Below are 20060 nucleotides of genomic sequence, written 5' to 3'. Positions count from 1 at the left end.
GGTTTTATTTTCTGTATATCGTTTTGTGGAAAACTGTCCCAGGTCAGGTTTATAGGGTAATAGGCACATTTTACTACCAACCGCTCACACTAGGAAAGAATGTCAAAAATCCTCCATACGCTTAATTTATGATACTGATTAAAATGAAGTAAACAGTGACATGTGAAAACCATCAGGTACTGCGGCAGGGATGTTGGACCCGTCGAGTGATCGAAGGTCATTCGACGTGTTCAGCATCCCTGCCTCGGCACAGCTGCACTAGCACTGTCCGTATAGCAGGCAGTGGTGGAGGCCAAAGGGCATGGCTGAATGTCATGCTTAGTGCAAAATGGTCATGGGACACAGCTAATGGGTATGAGCTCTTAAGGAATGGAACACCCTGTAGCATTCTGTGGGGTGAATCTAGAGGTGGGCGAGCCAGCAAGGTAACAGGGTGAGCGAGCCAACGGTCTGGCATGGTTCTTAGAGCCCTGAAAATCTTTGCCATGTAACAACAAACCACGTAAAATGTGATAAAGTTTCTTCAAGATTAAAAATAAATGTATTTTGTTAACATCTGGAAGCTCTGACATTATTACAACACATTGTATCACTGCACTGAGAATTAAAAACCATTCCTGCCCCCGCTCCCACTCTGCCAACAGTGCCATTAGTGACCTGAGAGGCAAGACAATTGTCACATTAATTCTTTATGCGGCCAAGCTTGCTATAGAGTAACATTATAGTTTATAAATTCAAACACAATATGTTTTTGTACAGCTAATATGCTGAACTCACATATTTGAAGGTGCTTTCATATGCTATAGTTAAGAAAAAGAAGGAACGGAAATATAAAACATTTGGCTAAGATCAAAAATTCGGTTAAGGGGGAAGCCATGACTAATCCAAGTTTTCTGGTTTCACTTTGTACAAATCAGCCACTAAATGTGAGTCTATCTGCCTGTCCTTTATACTTAAAATATTATTGCTTTCTTTTTCCCTCTTTGTGCATGACAGTAGAGTGAGGATGGCAAGCAAAAGCCATATGAAAGCTTGGCTCGTTATAGGCTCGAGGTTCCAACAGGACCTCGAGCTGAGCCTTGGCAGGCTTCAGTCTTGAGCCAGGCTCAAGCTTTCAGTGGCTCGCTCACTTCTAATTTTATTAAGGTGACTACTGCTGCCATACGGTTCCTACGACTCAAGTAGGACTGTGTATTTGGTCAACATAAACCTATGAGGGTAGGGACTCAGTCCACATATACCACCAGGAAATGTGGCCCGATTACTGGCTAGCACAAGGTGCCCCAAATGGACCCCCTAAACACACCAGGGTACTAGATGGGTTTTGCACCCTCGAACATGGCTACTCAGGGTCCCAAGGAAATCGTCTAAACCAATCTATCCTTTTCTTGCATAAAAAGCATGAGCTGCGATTATTAGGCAAACTTGACAAAGCATGGTAACCGGCTTTACAAAAATGGTGAAAAAGATAAATAGTTCAACCATGGTTGTGTTATTGTGTTGGTACACTCCTATCTGCTACTACCTACACTATCAAGAGCATAGTGGGAGTACCGCTTCCAGACCTAATGGGACAACCTGACCCCCTATTCCTGGATGAGAAGTACTGGGAAGCCAGGAACCTGGTCTGGTGTTATTCAGGCGATTATCCTTTGCAAGGTAGAGGTCAGAATCGGGATCAGCATTAGAGTTAGCCAAGCTGCAACTCAGGCACTTTGTGCTGCATTCCAGGATAATCTCAGCTGAAGTGCTCCTCTGCTGAATATGGCACAGAGGCGTTTTTTATAACACAAGCGCCATTTGTGCCATACACTATGAGAGGTGCAGGCTTGATGTTATGGTATGTCTGCAAATGTGGCGCTGTCTCCACGGACAATCAGAATACTTAGGGCATTTTATTCCGGTTACTTAGCATTGGACAGAGTGTACAGACTAGATGGCATCAACACTTACAAGAAACAAGCAACATGTACAGTGATTTGTCAGTACATTATTGCATGGTTGAAAAGTCATGTAAACGGTTACAGCAGAAAAGAAATGCTAAATTAAAATGTCCATTTTAAAAGGGAGGCTCTAAGCGGGCCCTAACGTGCTTTACCACACTACACATGTTCAGATCATGAGCACTGGCCGTTTGTGACAGCTCATTACTAATTAAGGGAGCAAGGCCACCCATTTCTGTCTGGACGACCCATCAACATCACCTCGCACTTGACTGTGTCCTCCACTGGATGAAGAAGGAGCCTCCCCAACCCCTCCGGCTCAGGATATTGCAACACCAATTAGTTAATTTTCTTGTACAAAAATAGATCCTTTTCAGCACACAATTACACTTTTGCAGCATTATTGTGGCCACTACTTTTCTCACAATCAGTCTAACCGAGTGTTGCACTTTTAAACAGACATGTTTAAACTACCTGGCACGTTTGTTTACTATAACTTCCTTTCTGGTAACATTCTAGAGGAAAGGTGAAGCCAAACACAACTATAAACGGTGTCCAGCCGCCCAGTTTTCGGTGGGCTTAATTAAACTGCTGTGGTGCAATCTGTTCTGTGTCCCATGGCCAGCCAATTGGCAGCCTTCAAACTTGCAAAGAAGCATTCAAACAGAGTTTGCTTTCAGATTGAAAAATATGAAATATTTTGACTGGGAATTTTTTTTTGGGGATATCAGAGCTAAATCCTCTTAATCTTTGTGGGCTAAATGAGCATTTAACTTTCACTTTATGTGATGCATTATGGCAGAGGTGTTTTAATGGACCTTGTATTTATCCTGATAGCCTCGTCACCTTTTAATGGGAGAATCTTAGAAGAAATTATAACACTTGAAATGTTAGATAACTCTGAGTTAGATGAAGGAAGCATTCACCGTAGATGCATGGCACTTTTTTTGTCTAACACAGACTTGTTTGTTCCTTAGAATAGAACACTAAGCTTGTGTAGTGTAGATATAAGTTTATATTCTAAGCAATCAAATGCCAAATACACTATTATTCAGAAACATGTGGTTATCAATACTCCACACACCCACCTATGGGAATGATTGTCCCTAAGTCTTTTCAACTATCATACAAGACAGGAAATATAGCTTGCAGTGGCAGTACCTTACAAAGATCACACCAAATATTGGTGAACACTTAACAAGCATCTTTTAAATGCCTACAGACCAGTATATCCCCTCCACAACAAGGTCCATCACCATAAGGCCAATAGCCGCTCTCCAATACCACAATGCATCACAAGGAGCCTAATATCAATTCCCAATACCAAGACCCATCACAACCAGCCTACATTCCACTCGTCAACAAGATCCATCAGGAGTCTCATATCTGCGCCTCAACAATAAGATCCATCAGGAGTCTCACATCTCCTCTCCAACAACAAGTTCTATCAGGAGACTCATATTCGCTCCCCAATAAGATCCATCAGGAGTTACAGTTCTGCTCAGGAACAAGGTCCATTACGAGGCTTATATCTGCTCCCCAAGAACAAGATCCACTGCAAAGAGCCTCATACAATCCTCATCAGGACTCCACCAATTATCTGTAATGCATAACTATTCTCTTCCCAGGAATGCCTAATCCTGGGTGACTTTCACCTTCATTGGAATAACTAAAGTAGTAATTCTGGGAAAACCTCATCATCATTCTTCAACGATAACTAAAATCAACTCACTTATAAATTGTGTTGCAGATGCACATTAAAGTGGCTACCCTACAAGTAATGCTCCCACAAACAGCGTTTGTACTGCATAGCTCATGGTATAAAAGGGTTTAGGCCAATTTTTCAATCTATTGTTTACTAAAACATCTAACATATCACACAACTAATGAATGATGTTTTTTTTTCAGAGCTTCAATTGTGACCGCCACTGTCCATACTAAATTTCTTTTGCTGTACTTGTGCTGCTCCTGTGTTCAGCCTCCAGTTTCATATTACCTTCCTCGGCGCATTTTAACATTTTCAAATTGTTTTTTAAGTATACATACTTCCTCAAGCTGCTAATATTTAATTTTCTAAACAGTTGCAAGCCCTAAAGTTAGTTTTCGAGAACACCAGGGGTCCACAGACCACAGGTTAAGAATCACTTCTCTAGTTTATCATATATAAGTGGTATCTGTGACCTTCATGTTATACACCTATCTGCAGTTGATGTGTTATCCCACGGAGGGTGTAAACTGCATCAAGCATAAAGGATGTGGAACAACGGATATTATATTGGCTACGTTACAAGTGAGGCAAATGGATTAGAGGTATTGCTATCATGCAGCCAGAAGCTGGATCACAGCATCAAAATCTAAATTTACGCCTCTAGCACAAAAAGTGAATCATCAGTAACTTGCATAAACAAAACTCCTCTGATACCAGCAAGAGAGTGGTTTGAGCAGAGAATATCACATGGTGAAGCATTTTCTGTGCAATGTTTCCCATGGGCAAAAATTATGCAAAATTGTGTAATGCAAAATTTTTAAAAATTAACTAATTTTGGTGGTATAATTTACATTTTCCCAGGCCTAGGAATAATATACAGGCAGAATGTATACTTTATGTGCACTATAATTATTATGTCACCCAAAGCATAGGTTGAGAGAAACTGGGCATAGGGAAGAGGCTGGAAGTGGGAAGCGAGCAGTTGCCTACAGAGGAACGCACAAATGCGAACTCAGATTGTTCGTGCAGTTAGCACCATATCCTTAGCAGGGGTGGCGCGCAACAAGACAGGCATTGAGTGCCACAAACCTGCACAAGACAGTCATTTTCAGCTAAATACTGCATTTCTAGGCTGGCCTTCACTTGTTTTTCTCTCCTTAGAGACGCAACAGTAATCACCCAGCTATAACAAGAGAAGCAGAGTAAGCATTTCCAAGGTATACATGATCCCTAACACCACCTCCTACGAAGACAACACACATCTCGTATTCTCTCTCTCGGACAAGACCCTCAACTCAAGAAACAAGTTCAGCGCCTGCATGACCAAAATCCCTAACTGGATGAAAGCCACCTGTCTCAAGCTCAACACTGACAAGACAGAAGTTCTGATCTTTGGCAAGAACACCTCAACATGGAACTCAAAGTGGTGTCCAGCTGAACTTGGACCCACACCCAGATCCCAAGTCAGAAGCCTCACAATAATCATCCACAGAAAACTGGACAAGTCGATGCTGTCACTGCATCCTGTTTCCACACCCTGGAGATGCCAAGGAAGATCTTCAAATGGTCGAGCAACACTAGAAAAACTGTCACTTGAGCTGTAGTCACCAGCAAGTTGGACTACAGAACACCCTCTTTGCCGGGATTGTCAATCAACTCTATTTACAAATACAAAAAAACAATAAGGAGTACACTTGGATCTGGTGATAGATACTCAGAACTGAAGTGTACGAGGCACTGAAAATAAAAGGCAATGGGACAAAGCTGAAAGCAGCAGCAGATTCGAGAAAGAGGTGAGGCTAGTGCAAATGAGGGAAAAGATGAGCACCGGCACTGTCCCAGCTAGTATCAGCTTTTCATCTTGCCAGAATTCACTTAAGGCAAAACCACCTATATATTCAGTAATTCAATACCTCACTCTATGTCTCCAGCTCTCTTACAGTTCCTGCTGGTGTCCTACAAGAATCAATCCTAGTTCCCACAATCTTAACCTAATCTGGGACTCCTGAGAATCCTACTTTCGCCTGGACTCTCCAACCAAAAATATAAAGAGGACACTCAAGTTTATCTTTGCTTAAAACAGAACACATCAACTGAGCACATCAACATCTGCCTGCATTAATAAGTGACTGGATGACCCAGGGTACAGCGAAACTGAATCCTGCTAAAAATATAGGATTCTGTCTCAGAGGGTGAGACCCCGAAAGCAACACAACTACCTTATGGCAGGAAAACCTTCAAATGTCAAATCTAGACCTAAATGTTAAATCCATGGCAAACAAAGGCCTATTCCAAAGTGAGAATTGCTAAATTCCCCAAGGCTGCCAAGACTCCGATTATATCACAACTTCATTCTGGGATTTGCCTTCTCACAGGTATCTTTGCAACCATCTGCCAAGCAGCAGCCCAGGATACCGGAGACCAAAGACGCATGATTAAATTACTCCTGCACTAAAACAACACTGATAATTCCCCTAGACGCTCGCTGCATTTGTACGTCAGTAAGCATTATATTCAAAGGCATTAAGCTGAACATGCCGACTTCTGGAGTAAATCGAAAGCTACACAGCGAGAACACTCTGCTTGGAAAACCAATGCCCACTCTAAGATGTGTAATAATACCCCAAGAGATTAGAGTAGCCCCATTATTTTGTTCTTTAAAAACAGACTTAAACGACACTGGCGTTTTACTCCCCTCTCAATTAAATAATCCCTCTCTCAGTGGAAAATGTGTTAATCCTCTTGGCCACTGTTGGCAGTTCTCCAGCTACTATACATTTCAAGTTTTTCGCTCCTTCTTTTTTTAAAGGGTTTCTGAAATACACATAATATCCTTTTGTGTACATGTGCACATTTTTAGAAAATTACACAAATGCATGCAAAATGTAAATCTGGCATTTAGCACTACGTATGCCTTTGTATCTATTTTGGATGCGATTATGCATTCTGCACTAAGAAAAACTGCAAAAAAACAGAGCGCCAAGAACTGCCTGTGTTCCTTCTGTTAGCGGTGTTACCATGCTCCCGCAATAGGATTTTACCAGAACAAAGCATCACATGACATAGTAGAACAGCGTACTTTTGGGAATTTCGCATTACAAATGTAACAGGCAATTCCAGAAATTATGCGACATTACAAATTTGCTGGATTAATGAAATATGCATATTTTCCATACCTTTCTAAGCAACGTGCCTCCCTAAATGTAATACCATTTTGTGACAACCTCTCGGACTTCAGTAAGTGTAATGACAGCATTCTTTCTTCTGCTTCGGAAAAACTCAAATATAAATAAAACAATTTACCTAATTTTGGATTTTTATTTTTTTATAGATATAGCTGAAAGTGATGCACATAAAGAAGGATGTAGCCCAAATCATACATGTCAAGAAGCATTCTGAGCAATCACACAAATCTGAGAAGTTTAATTATCCAGGATTGTAATCCTTTACAATACTTGATTAAATAACATCAATATTTGAATCTGCCGTTACAGCAGAGGAGTTATTCTAAGTCAAAGAGGTGTGATGATGAAAGACAATGATATACAAGATATATAAAACGAATTTGCAGATAGCCTGGATTTCAAGTCCTGCATCCCTTTTAAGCATTACCTAGCGAAAGAGTAGATTATTAAAAACGTACCACTGAATTCGGATATCCCATCCCACTAAAATGTAACCAGTCTTGTAGTTGTAAGACCCAAACCTTACAAATCTGTCTCCTTCATTTAACCAAGAAATTCCTGGGAGAAAAGGACGAGTCCATGCCCCCACATTAGGCAGATTTCACAAGTTCAAGCCCTCATAAAATGAGGTCAATGGAGCCTCACAAGTGGCCATCAATTCAACCCAGGGTTAGTTCTTGATATCTGGAAGACCTGTAAAGGCTACTCCAGCCAAAGTGAGTGCTCAAGGATAGGATTTGTCATGCTGTGGCCCTCTTCAGGCCCTGACACCTCCCCCTCCCAGAAGCTCGAGCACCAAGTGAAAGAGAGGAGGCTCCCTTCTGTCCCCTTAGGCTGCTCTCACTCCAACTCTCTCTTCAGTTGCGGGTGCCCAGGGATTAAACTGATTAAGGAGCAGCAACATGAAAGGTCTGACTCCAGATGCAGTGATAGGCAGGGGACAGCATCACACAACTTCCCAGGAGCTCTCTTGCTTCCTATAGCACCTCTCTAACCACCTCTCATGAGTTACACTTCTCCATCCTGACCAGTCAAAGCAATACAACATCCCACTCTATTCACAAGACTCCTTCCTCACTCAGATTCTCTTGCAGCCTTATCTTCTCCCCCAGACCCTCCTTTCCATCTCCTTCTGCTGTCAGCACAATGAGGTCATCTTAAGGTGGCATGAGGAGCTACACAAACAGGAAATAAAACATTCTGATTTACTCCAGCAAGGCATTCTTACTCAGGTCGGTCCCAGTGCCCAGGACAACGATGACCGCATCCTGCCCTTCCACCGCTTTGTTGACATCGCTCTTATTCAACACGTCCCCGACTATGACTTTGGGCACTGCAACCTCAGCTGGGAGTCGTGATGCATCTCGCACCAGCACTGTGACGTTGTAGCCTAAAAGATAAAGGCAGACACTGTTTTCACTGTTTTAGAATAGTGTGTTCAGTTATGGCAAGCATTTATAAACAGAACTGGCATTCGCCATAGATTTTACTACTGGGTAGTGTATGCAGACAGGTCCATGCCATGCTGGTACACAGACACAGAAAGAGCACGTACGCAAACTAAAAAGCATACATGCATCATTGCATACAGACTAACAGTCATGCATAGCCATTTGCAGCAGGGGGCCTAGGACATGGTGCATAAATAAAGCAGAGGATGATATGCAGCAAGGATATGCTGAAGAGAAAGCGCAGCACCGAGTACACACTAATGCGTAGCACAGAGAACCACAGTGTGATGCGTTCCAAAGGCATCATGCGGTGGTGCTTGCAAAGGGAGCATAGGGTGTTGTGCTTCAGAGAAGCACATGCAATGTTCCCTAGGGCAGCACTGGGTGGTTTGCTTCAGGGGACCATGAGGTTATGTGTTTCAAGGGGAATCCTGGGTGTTTTCCCTCAGGGGAGCCCAAAGCGATGCACAGTTCATGTGCACATGGCTCTGTGCGTTACGGATGCACGGTGTGGCATACGGTGAAATGCAATCATAGGGAATACAATTATGTGCTCTATGTCATGAGTAAAAGACAGCTTCAGTCTGTCATTTGTTTTTGCACAGCAAATTGTGCATGGTGCCATTACTAAGCTTATAATGGTAAATGCAATCTACAAGTCCAACAAATTAATGTCCGGACACAAACAGCCTAGGCTATAAATTATTTTTAGAGGATATACAAAAACTGATAATAAACTTGCTGAAGCTGACTGACACCTTTAAAAGCACATTCTTATTTTTAATACTCTGTAAAATACATTTTAAAACCAAAGAAAACATAATATAATGCAGGTCTGATTTTGAGCAGGGACAAAACTCCTCCGCTGATGCCTTGTCTTTGGCAGCTCAACCAATTACAAAGCTAATAACTGCACTTCTCGCATCACTGTCCATGTTACCTCTATTAAGCTTTGGCCTATGGGAATGCTTTTTTGAGACATTCATGAGCCAGACATGAAAACAGTTTAGTGTAACAGAAACAGTTGCATCACAGGTCTTTGGTGTTCAGTGTGTCCTACTCAACCTGAGGGTTGACAATTTTGTGGAACATGCATGCATGATGTGACTGTGTAATTGCAGGCAGTTGTACAGTTGAGTCTGAGGGCTCAGCATCAAACTCCTTCCTTACACTAATTCCCATCTGGCAACCGACCTGTAACCTTGGCAAGAATAAAGGAACCTACATGACAGCATGGCCTCATCATTACTTCTAGAACCTGTTGCAAAAAGCCCCAGATGGGCCACCAAGTTAAACACAAAGATGGACAACGGGCTAAACCTGTTGGAGTGTTTACATTAGAGAAAGAAGGCAGAAAGGTACTGATTGCCCTGCAGACTGACATTTAGTAGTGTCAGAACCCATTTTGTGGGCCATAGGGCAAGCAGGGTCTGTACTCCCATGGCTCTGCAAACTGGGCCAAGTTCAACCACTGCAGCACTTGACTCTCTCTGATATTAATAGCGAGCAGTCACAGGCTTCTCATGGAGGCAGTGCATGAACTCAGAGCTCAACAACCATCCCCAGCACAATAAATGAATGTCGCGCCCGGTGCTTTACTTAAGATAAAAATCATACTTTAATATATACACTTAAAAACGGAATACCACACAAATAATAACTGTAGGTACAATGGTAACTAACGCTTGGACTATGGCACCTTGGAATTCAGCTTCCCCCCACCCAGGGGCCCCTTCTCTCGTGAATCTAAGCAGGTCTCTATTTAACTTAGAGAGTTCTGTGCAGCATGAATCAAGGCTCAGGTGCAGATACTCCAGTTCAATAACTGTTGTTCATAGTTCAGTAAATTCCCCTCCATACAGTGTCACCAAAACGCAGGCCTTCTTGTCTTTTCAGCACATCTGGAGACCGGCAACTAACGCCTGCGATCCCACCCTGGTTTGGGAGGAGACCGGCTACAGACGTGGCCCTCCAGATCTCCATCTACAGTTTCCTCACTATTAATCCCAGGGCCTCTTCAGATGTACACTAGGGTACACTTTTGTTTTGTTTTAATTTGGCAAAAGAGCAAACATGTATACAAAGTTTTATCGAAGGCGTCAGCAGTGATAGAGCATCACTGCAGATGTACGTCCCTTTAAATAAATCAAAATCGTTATTCAGCATAATTCACTGATGATAATCACACAAACAATGGCCCTCATATATGAAACAGAATTTTCTACTGGCCGACGTTAATTGTTTACAAAGCGGCTTCCATTTCAATGCTCATAGGCCAGATTCCACCATTTATCGATATTAGGAGGGTGCTAGTTAATCCATTCGAGGGCTATACATCATCTTGCAACTGTGATTACATTACAAATAAATAATGCGGTTATACAGGGAGTGCAGAATTATTAGGCAAGTTGTATTTTTGAGGATTAATTTTATTATTGAACAACAACCATGTTCTCAATGAACCCAAAAAACTCATTAATATCAAAGCTGAATATTTTTGGAAGTAGTTTTTAGTTTGTTTTTAGTTTTAGCTATGTTAGGGGGATATCTGTGTGTGCAGGTGACTATTACTGTGCATAATTATTAGGCAACTTAACAAAAAAAATATATATACCCATTTCAATTATTTATTATTACCAGTGAAACCAATATAACATCTCAACATTCACAAATATACATTTCTGACATTCAAAAACAAAACAAAAACAAATCAGTGACCAATATAGCCACCTTTCTTTGCAAGGACACTCAAAAGCCTGCCATCCATGGATTCTGTCAGTGTTTTGATCTGTTCCCCATCAACATTGCGTGCAGCAGCAACCACAGCCTCCCAGACACTGTTCAGAGAGGTGTACTGTTTTCCCTCCTTGTAAATCTCACATTTGATGATGGACCACAGGTTCTCAATGGGGTTCAGATCAGGTGAACAAGGAGGCCATGTCATTAGATTTCCTTCTTTTATACCCTTTCTTGCCAGCCATGCTGTGGAGTACTTGGACGCGTGTGATGGAGCATTGTCCTGCATGAAAATCATGTTTTTCTTGAAGGAAGCAGACTTCTTCCTGTACCACTGCTTGAAGAAGGTGTCTTCCAGGAACTGGCAGTAGGACTGGGAGTTGAGCTTGACTTCATCCTCAACCCGAAAAGGCCCCACAAGCTCATCTTTGATGATACCAGCCCAAACCAGTACTCCACCTCCACCTTGCTGGCGTCTGAGTCGGACTGGAGCTCTCTGCCCTTTACCAATCCAGCCACGGCCCCATCCATCTGGCCCATCAAGACTCACTCTCATTTCATCAGTCCATAAAACCTTAGAAAAATCAGTCTTGAGATATTTATTGGCCCAGTCTTGACGTTTCAGCTTGTGTGTCTTGTTCAGTGGTGGTCGTCTTTCAGCCTTTCTTACCTTGGCCATGTCTCTGAGTATTGCACACCTTGTGCTTTTGGGCACTCCAGTGATGTTGCAGCTCTGAAATATGGCCAAACTGGTGGCAAGTGGCATCGTGGCAGCTGCACGCTTGACTTTTCTCAGTTCATGGGCAGTTATTTTGCGCCTTGGTTTTTCCACACGCTTCTTGCCACCCTGTTGACTATTTTGAATGAAACGCTTGATTGTTCGATGATCACGCTTCAGAAGCTTTGCAATTTTAAGAGTGCTGCATCCCTCTGCAAGATATCTCACTATTTTTGACTTTTCGGAGCCTGTCAAGTCCTTCTTTTGACCCATTTTGGCAAAGGAAAGGAAGTTGCCTAATAATTATGCACACCTGATATAGGGTGTTGATGTCATTAGACCACACCCCTTCTCATTACAGAGATGCACATCACCTAATATGCTTAATTGGTAGTAGGCTTTCGAGCCTATACAGCTTGGAGTAAGACAACATGCATAAAGAGGATGATGTGGTCAAAATACTCATTTGCCTAATAATTCTGCACTCCCTGTAGTACTGTATTGTCGAAGACGAGGAAGGTCATTTTCGTTTAGCCCAATGTTTATCTTTAGTAAGTCAGAAATTGCTACAGAGATTTTAGTCCAGAATTCTGTCAGGCAATTATAACTTACGAAGATGTGCAATTCATCAGCATTTTCTACATCAGTGTGCATTCAACATTTATTATAATATGGTACTTTCATGCAGTTCTCAGCTTATCCCATGTGATATGTGAGAGATTCCTCCAGCCCTGTCATTTTAGCATACCTACCCCTGGAGTCCAGTCCTGTAAATAGAAAAATAACAGCAGAAGTATAAGAATACAAATATGTTGAAGGCAAAGACCAGGGCTTTAGTAACATTTCACAACTCACATAGGACGCTCCCAACATCAACTGAGTGTTCAGCAAAAATGAAATTGTGTCTACACTTTATTTCTTTCACTTAATTGCCACTTAGAGGGTACAAAAGTGATGGATGGAAATTCTTGAATTTGTCTGAACCACTTGTAATTACTCAGGGCACAACCTACTGTATGGTTTAAGTAGCTTTTCTGTGAAATTTAAGATAGGGATCAACCTTGTGCAAATCAAGTGTCTGCAGACCGGCCGCATGCGTTTGTCCCCGTTTATAATGGCACATCGAACAAAAAGAATTATGGAATCTAAAGATACCAAAAATATATCTGCCAAACTGAAAAGTATGCTATCCCTACAATGCCCCGTGTCCTTGCAAGGCAAGAGTGCTGGGCTCAGGGGTTCCTGTAACAGAATTTTACAGAAGTCCCAAAAATTGCTGATGTGCACGCTTGAAATTAAAAACTTCCTTAAGAGAAGGGAGGTTAACAGAGTGCAGTGACACTTGGCAAGCGCTGAGTTAATGTTGGAGATTTCTGCTGAGTCACTGTGCGCTCAGCAAAAATGGCTGAATACTCGGGTCACGTGGATTTAAATACCAACTGGTCAAAACCTAATTTGTGGTTCAAGCACATTCCAGCAGGCCTAAAGTTACAAACCAGCATGCAAGGTTATGTCTTGCAGTGATGAGTTCACAATTTCTCAGTTTTCTGTCAATCAGCCCAGGAAGAATAGGTTCCACAGTAGGGTCTTTATTGGCTACACTCAGAGGTAGGGATGAAGCAACCGGAGGACACCGTCCTACAGTCTCTAAGGCTTATCTCCAGTTACCACGGTTGTGGTTCTAGGGACTATTTCCATAAGCAGCGGTAGGTCGCTCAGGAAGGACATGCAGTGTCGTAGTGGCTCTTTGAGCTATGCCAGAAGCGGCGCTGTGGCACTTCAGGAAGTGACATGGTACCACAGTAGCGGTTCCTGTGGGCTATAGCAGGAGACAGTTCAGGAAGGATGGATATCACTGTAACTTTCTTATGCGCTAAACCCAGAGTACGACAGTAATGGTTTGCTTAGCGATTCCCTGAAGCAGTGTTGTAACTGTTCAGGAAGAACATTTATTTCTGTAGTGTTTCTGGTATTACCACTAGGTCACAGGTTTGAATTCTAGTACAATCAACTTGGCCCTTCATCCTATTAGGTGAGCTAAAATTGAGTCCCATTAAATTAGTTATCGGCAAATTAGCAAACTATAATGTCTGTCATTTACCGTGCATAGAAACTGCAAAAACTGTGAAACCAAGTGTTACATTGAAACAACTTATCGTGTGCTCAGAATTTGCAGGGTTAGTGAAAAATAGTAGCACAGTTGGCTAATCAAAAGACCTATGCCCTCTAAAAATATTGAAAAAAGATTTTTCTATCAACATCTAAGGCTATCACAGTCAGATATATTACTAATAACTCTTTAAACACAGAGATTTTTCCAGAGATATTGGAGAAGGTATACATACACCCACTAATTAACAAGAACACCTTAGACTCATAAGACCCTAAAAACTACAGACCAATCTCCAGTGAGTCTTTCCTTGGCAAACGTATGGACTGAGCAGCATATAGCAAGATTTTGGACTTCACTGAAGAGAAGCAACTACTTTCAGACTGGTAAACAGGATTATGACCAGGAAGAGGGACCAGAGTTGCCTAATCACAATTTAGGATGACATAATAAAACATACTTGGCAAAAATAGTGTAGCTGCATTACTACCCCTGGAGCTTTCAGCAGCCTTTGACAAAGTATACAGTGTTACCATAATTCTAAGACTCAAAGAAGTCTGTAAATGCGGCATGAATAGTACTTGGATTCTCTCTTACCCAAACAACAAGCCATACCTGATTCGCATAGCCCTTCTTCATCAAGCCGTGCTGCATAAAAACAGAAGTCACACAAGGACCTATCTACTTTTCAACATAAACATGAAATCACTAGTAGACCGTAACAACAGTTTTGAACTTACCGGATACAACTATGCAGACGACACACAGATAATCCTCAAATTTGAACACCCTAAAGACATAGGGAAATTAGAACTCAACACCTGCCTAATTGCCGTAGATCAATGGATAAAGCAGAATGATCTCAAGTTAAATGCTTCAAATACAGTTGTGCTTTGAATGGAAAAATTATGATCATCTGTCTTTCTGGCCGAATGAACTGGGTACTCTCTCAAAATTATCTAGAGAATTACAAAATCTTTAAATGGTCCTAGACTCTACACTCTCCATGAATGCTCAAATGGACAAGCTATCCAAATCAACGTTATACACTTTATAGTGTGAAAACACTTAAACAGGTCTTTTTACATATTTGATTTCCCCAATAAGTACAACCAACACCATCACTCATCCTCTTTAAATTTGATGATGTTAATGGGCTATCCCACAGCATTCCACTTCCAACCATGAGAAGGCTGCAAAGAATTCAGAATTCAGCAGCAAGTCCACTTCTAAATTTGAATATACACACCTGTATCTCTCCAGCGCCCAACTGTAGGAAGATCCTCTTTCAAGCTAGTAAGCATTGCTCATAGAGTGATAAATGGCAAACGACCTGCATTTCTACAATCAAAACCCATGAAATACTTGCAAATTGAGGAACTTACATTTCAGGCTGGCACTGTGCTTAATAATTGCTGCTTACAAGAAGAAGACTATTGATGGTACTTTCTCTGTTCAAGCCATCAAACTATGGAATTCCATAGCTAACAAAAATTCAATCTGAAGAATACCTTAAAGTTCAAAAGAAAGGTTAAGATCTGGTTATTAATGACTTGATACATCAGAGAATCTATATGATCTCAGTCACAAAAACAGAGTGCTGTCACAAATTTTGGACTTTCTCCTTACCACCAGATGCCTCTGCGGGACCCTCTGTCATCAAGGGAGAACCAAACGAACTCAAACAACCAAACCGAACCACCAAAGAAGCAACAACGTATAGCACCTGCCCACATGTGACAACCATCGGCCCTTGTTTCTATACTGGCAATTTTCTCAGATTGCATGGCATCTTCCTCCCACTAGCTCCCTCATGCCTTCTGCATGCCATCATCTGAGGTGGCCGACTCTGTCACGTGCTTGTCTGCTTCGCTCTCTACTATATTTTTGTAAAGTGGTCATGCCTCTCACACACCACAAATCCTCCTTGTGTGTAACCATTCCTTGCAATCTAACAGTATCTGATACCGTTTGGCTCATCTACTCATCCAACCTTCCGTTTACTACAACTCACATTAATGATCTCGCAACACCTAATAACTTAATCTACCATTAAGAAAAAACAGTTTCATGGAGGACAAGGCTAATACCAATAACCAAAAATAATCAACAATAACCCACTACCACTGGAACACCACTAATCGTAGGTTCTGGGGTAGCACACTACCCACCACAGCACGCTTTCACACCTCATCGGTGGTAGTAAGCGCTATAGAAATTCAATTACAATACAATCCGTCCTCCCTTAAAGATACAAACTCTGTCTGCAGCTGCTTTGTTTCAGGAATGTAAGCTGTTTTTCGTCGAGGGAGAAACGAGCTCGCACAGTGTTTCCATGTGCGCTACAATCAGCAAAAATTAGTTTGGGGTTCTGAACTAAAGTCCTAGCTCAGCCACTTGACACACTGTGTGCTCCTGGACACATCACGTGATCTTCCTGGACAGCAGAACAGTTCATCGGCAGGTAACTATCGGGTGCTGAAGTATACGCCGGATCTTCATTATCAACCAACGTGCACCTCAACGGCTTACATCCCTCTTACGTGCACTCCCTATCTCTTCTTGTGTAATGAACGCTGCACCGTACCCAGTCTCTGGGCGTCGCATATTTTTTTTTACATTTAAGACATTGTGCCGATGTTAGAGGACTCTTAAACCTCACGTCACACTTTGTTTTCATTAACACGTGCATGCGCGGCTCCCACCGCGACGCGCCCCCTTCGTGTGCTAAGTAAGGTCCCTGCAGCTTCTCACCTGCCTGGACGGCCTGCGCAAGCACCGCCTTCCCCGTCATTCCGGTGGACCCGAAGATGGCGATGTTTTTAAGAAGGGATGCCATGCTGAGCAGGTTGGAGGTGACAGGGTTCGGGCAAGGACTGCGAGCTGCCGGGTGGTACCGTTACTTCCGAGATGAGTAACACCGCAATAGCAGACACCCTCGTTAGTGTGGCAGGAGCGTGCTGTGAAATGTACTTCCTGCTCAGTCAGAGACCCGCCTGCAAAAGGGGAGAGGCGTGTTTAGGGGTGGAGTTAGATTCAGCGGGCTGGTTTGGACCCAGGGAGAGTTACGAAACCTGCTTCCAAAGTCCCACATTTGAAAGCTTTAGTGTAAACCCAGGGCAATCTACAGAAGCGCGTTGGAATATTTGGGGGTGTTTAAAGTACGTGTGTTTGGCATCATGACTCGTACGATGGACATTTTAGATGATAAATGAATACTAATACTTTGGGCCGATGTAGGCGCCAATTGCAACGTTCTTGGTTAATGAGCCAGCACGCCTGAACTTGCTAGTTGCAGGGTCTTCCCCAGACCTGGAGCATGCATATGAACGACGCTGCACGGGAGCTGCGTTGAAAACGTTACTTTATTCATGAGCATACACTAAGGTACTGCAGTCGCGGCTGGTTATTGGGAAAAGTGGAGTGGGGGGGAACAAAATAAAAAAATAGAATAAAAAACAGTCTTACCTGAACGTTGCCGCCGCACCGCTGCGGTCCGCCACACTCCAGGCACCCAGCCTACGCAGTGGCCAATCACGACGCTGGCTGGCGTGCCCTGGCTGGGTGCTCCAAGGCAGACTGGGAGCGTGGGTTTGCTATTTCCATCCGAGAGAGCCCTTGTGCGCATGTGTGTTTGGCCGGCCGAGACGGCTGGCCAAACACACATGCGCACTGAGGGGACTACTCTGTGCACTCCCCTCAGTGCTCATCACCCCCATGGTCCTGCCTCTTTAAAAATAAAACAATAATAAACAATGTTTATTATTGTTTTATTTTTAAACGTTTGCAGCTTCTGCTGCTGGCTGGGGGCGAGGAGGGGTGACACTCCTCCGCCATACACCTCCCCTATACTTCCAGTTCAGAGTCCGCCCAGAACCACAAGGGTTCTCGTGCCCATACATCATAGCTGCCAAGTTTTGAGATAGCTTATGTGTGAAATTTCCATGGCTTGAGTGAGCTTATGAGTGACATTCAACTACAAATGTGTGACACTTAGAGTGACACTTTTTGTGAGTAAGATGTGTTTGTAGAGAAGTGTGAGTAAGTTTATAAAGCTGTATTTGAATATATGTTGGGGATCTGTGTGTTTGTAATGCATGTTTCAGAGGTACTTTTATGTATGTTTGTGTCTGTGTGCAAGGGGCTTGTAGTGTACTGCTGGACACGTTCTAGTGTTTCCACCAGCCATTTTGCTGAGGGCTGACTTCCAGATTCACCCCACCCCACACCCATCCATCACAGGCGTCACCAGTCAGGTGACCCTACTAATAAAGAGGGCCGGGCGCATGTGCCCTGGGCCACTTACACGAACCCTAACTATGTGTCTGTGTCACCCTATTTCAGTAGCATGAGGGCCTAGGGCCTCCAACACTATAGGGCTGTTCTTGTGGGGATGGTGTTTGCCTAATATGCACATATAAGCAGTCTGTGGCTTTTTGGATAAGAGAGACTGAGAAAGAGAGCGCATGAGAGAGAGACAACATGATTATATGTATCTTAGGCTGTGGGTTATAAGTGTCCGGTAGTCTTCATTTTACTCCTTGTTGGTAGTTTTCATAAATGTACAAAGTCGCTGTTAAAGCTTGCAAAGGAAGCAGTTAAGGAGTACATGACTGTCAGTGAACTGCTTTTAAGATGCTGTATAAACTTATATAAACAAGTGGAAATTATTGAATGCTTTGGGCAAATACATATTGCTTTCGTCAGCTAAAGACAACTACTTACATATATCGAGCCAGTGGTGGCAGACTTATTTTAAAAGTAGTGGGGCGAGTGGAGGGAGTACGGGGGGGAGCACATAGGGGAAGCACACATGGGGGAGTTAATAGTAACTCCTTTTCCTGGTCCCTGCAGCTTAAGACTCTATGTGCAATCCATGTGCTACTCTCATGCTATTACCAAGCATGCGGAAATTGGACTGTACGGGCTGGGTTACTGCTCGCTGTTTCTCCAACCCGGCTGGCAAATACAGCCGGTTTGGAGAAACCTAACTGCAGACGTCTGTTTGACCAGCCTAAGACAGCTGGCCAAACAGACATGCACAGTTAAGTGCACTCCACTCCCGCCTCCCAAAGGCCCGGCCTCATCCCTCCCTGCAAGAGTGGTTCAGCCAGCAGCTGAGCTGAAAAATAAAACAGTAGTAAAATATAATTTTATTTTTGAGCTGCTGGCTCTGAGCCAGCTGGGCGATGCTCCTTCACCATTCTGGAGGAGTTGCGGCTGTATTGAGCTGCTCCTACCAAAAGTGGTTCTGAACAGAGGGGTGGACAATGGCTTGCAGATAAGATAAGCAGTCATTTTCCCTCCTGTTGGGTTCGTTCTCTTCCAGGAGACATCGTATGCCTCGTGTGGGGTGCCAAAGTATAGGACTTGGACTCTTACTAAGAGAGAGAATGCTTGTTAAGGTGGAAGTAACTGAGGAGTGAATGTTTTCTTCTGCCGCAAGTCGATTGCTCTTCTTTATGTATTTCCACCCTGTAACCAATTCTACCGATTCTATTCAGGTCAGGAGAGAGGCATCTTTATGCTTTTTTTAAATGTATTTATAGGCTGTGCAAAATAGACCGAAGGCAGCGTGAGAAAGAATTGCAGTAAGTTGTAGCCTTACACCCCAATTAGCAACCCCACCTGCTCAGTAAAATCCAGTAGCCACATGGATCTCAGAGAGGCCAGTGAGGCTGATAGACAGAGAACATTCTGGTTTTCTGCACATGGGAGAGATACAATGTATTGCTGTGTCACTGTGACAATGAGTCCTCAAAGCCCAACACAAGCAGGTTTAATTCCTTCCCAGGCATAGCTTTTGTGCAGACATTCAGTGCTGCACACAAGGTAATTTGTAGAGTGCCTCATGACCCCCAAATCATGTCAGGGAGCTTTATATGTGTGACCAATCCATTTTAATGTGGTGAAGCGGACACCAGCAATAAAATGTGTAAGCCTAAATCCTGATGTGTAGTACTTGACAGGGCTGATACCTGCAAGATGCTTCATCTCCCCCTTGTTAAGTGATAGATATCACCAAAATCACATTTCCTCAATATTTCCTCAATTAATTAGCGAGGTGCTCTTACTAGTGTGCCAGTTCAGGTGGTTCGAGATGATTGAGGTTCACCCTGATCAGGCAACGGCGTCATAGGCTCATGCACTTGAGCCGGACTGGATGGCTGGGTTGTTTCCCATACAGTTTCAGTACTCGAGGAGTGTAT

At 43.0% G+C, this 20060-nt stretch overlaps 1 protein-coding gene across 1 annotated transcript in view; it reads right to left on the bottom strand.

Annotated features, from left to right (window-relative positions):
• Window positions 1-16839, bottom strand: part of BLVRB (biliverdin reductase B) — a 55942-nt gene extending 39103 nt beyond the window's left edge. Inside the window, exons 1-2 of the mRNA XM_069207219.1 lie at window positions 16606-16839; window positions 8065-8226 (exon numbers count right to left, since the gene is read on the bottom strand). Coding sequence (XP_069063320.1) covers window positions 8065-8226; window positions 16606-16690 — 247 coding nt within the window. The 5' untranslated portion in view covers window positions 16691-16839. The remainder of the gene's footprint in view (window positions 1-8064; window positions 8227-16605) is intronic.
• Between the last annotated feature and the right edge of the window lie 3221 nt (window positions 16840-20060).

The sequence above is a fragment of the Pleurodeles waltl genome, chromosome 9 (genome assembly GCF_031143425.1).
Source record: "Pleurodeles waltl isolate 20211129_DDA chromosome 9, aPleWal1.hap1.20221129, whole genome shotgun sequence".
NCBI classification, from domain to species: domain Eukaryota; kingdom Metazoa; phylum Chordata; class Amphibia; order Caudata; family Salamandridae; genus Pleurodeles; species Pleurodeles waltl.
The sequence above is the reverse complement of the archived record's forward strand: the minus strand, read 5'-3'. Positions and strand labels throughout refer to the sequence as shown.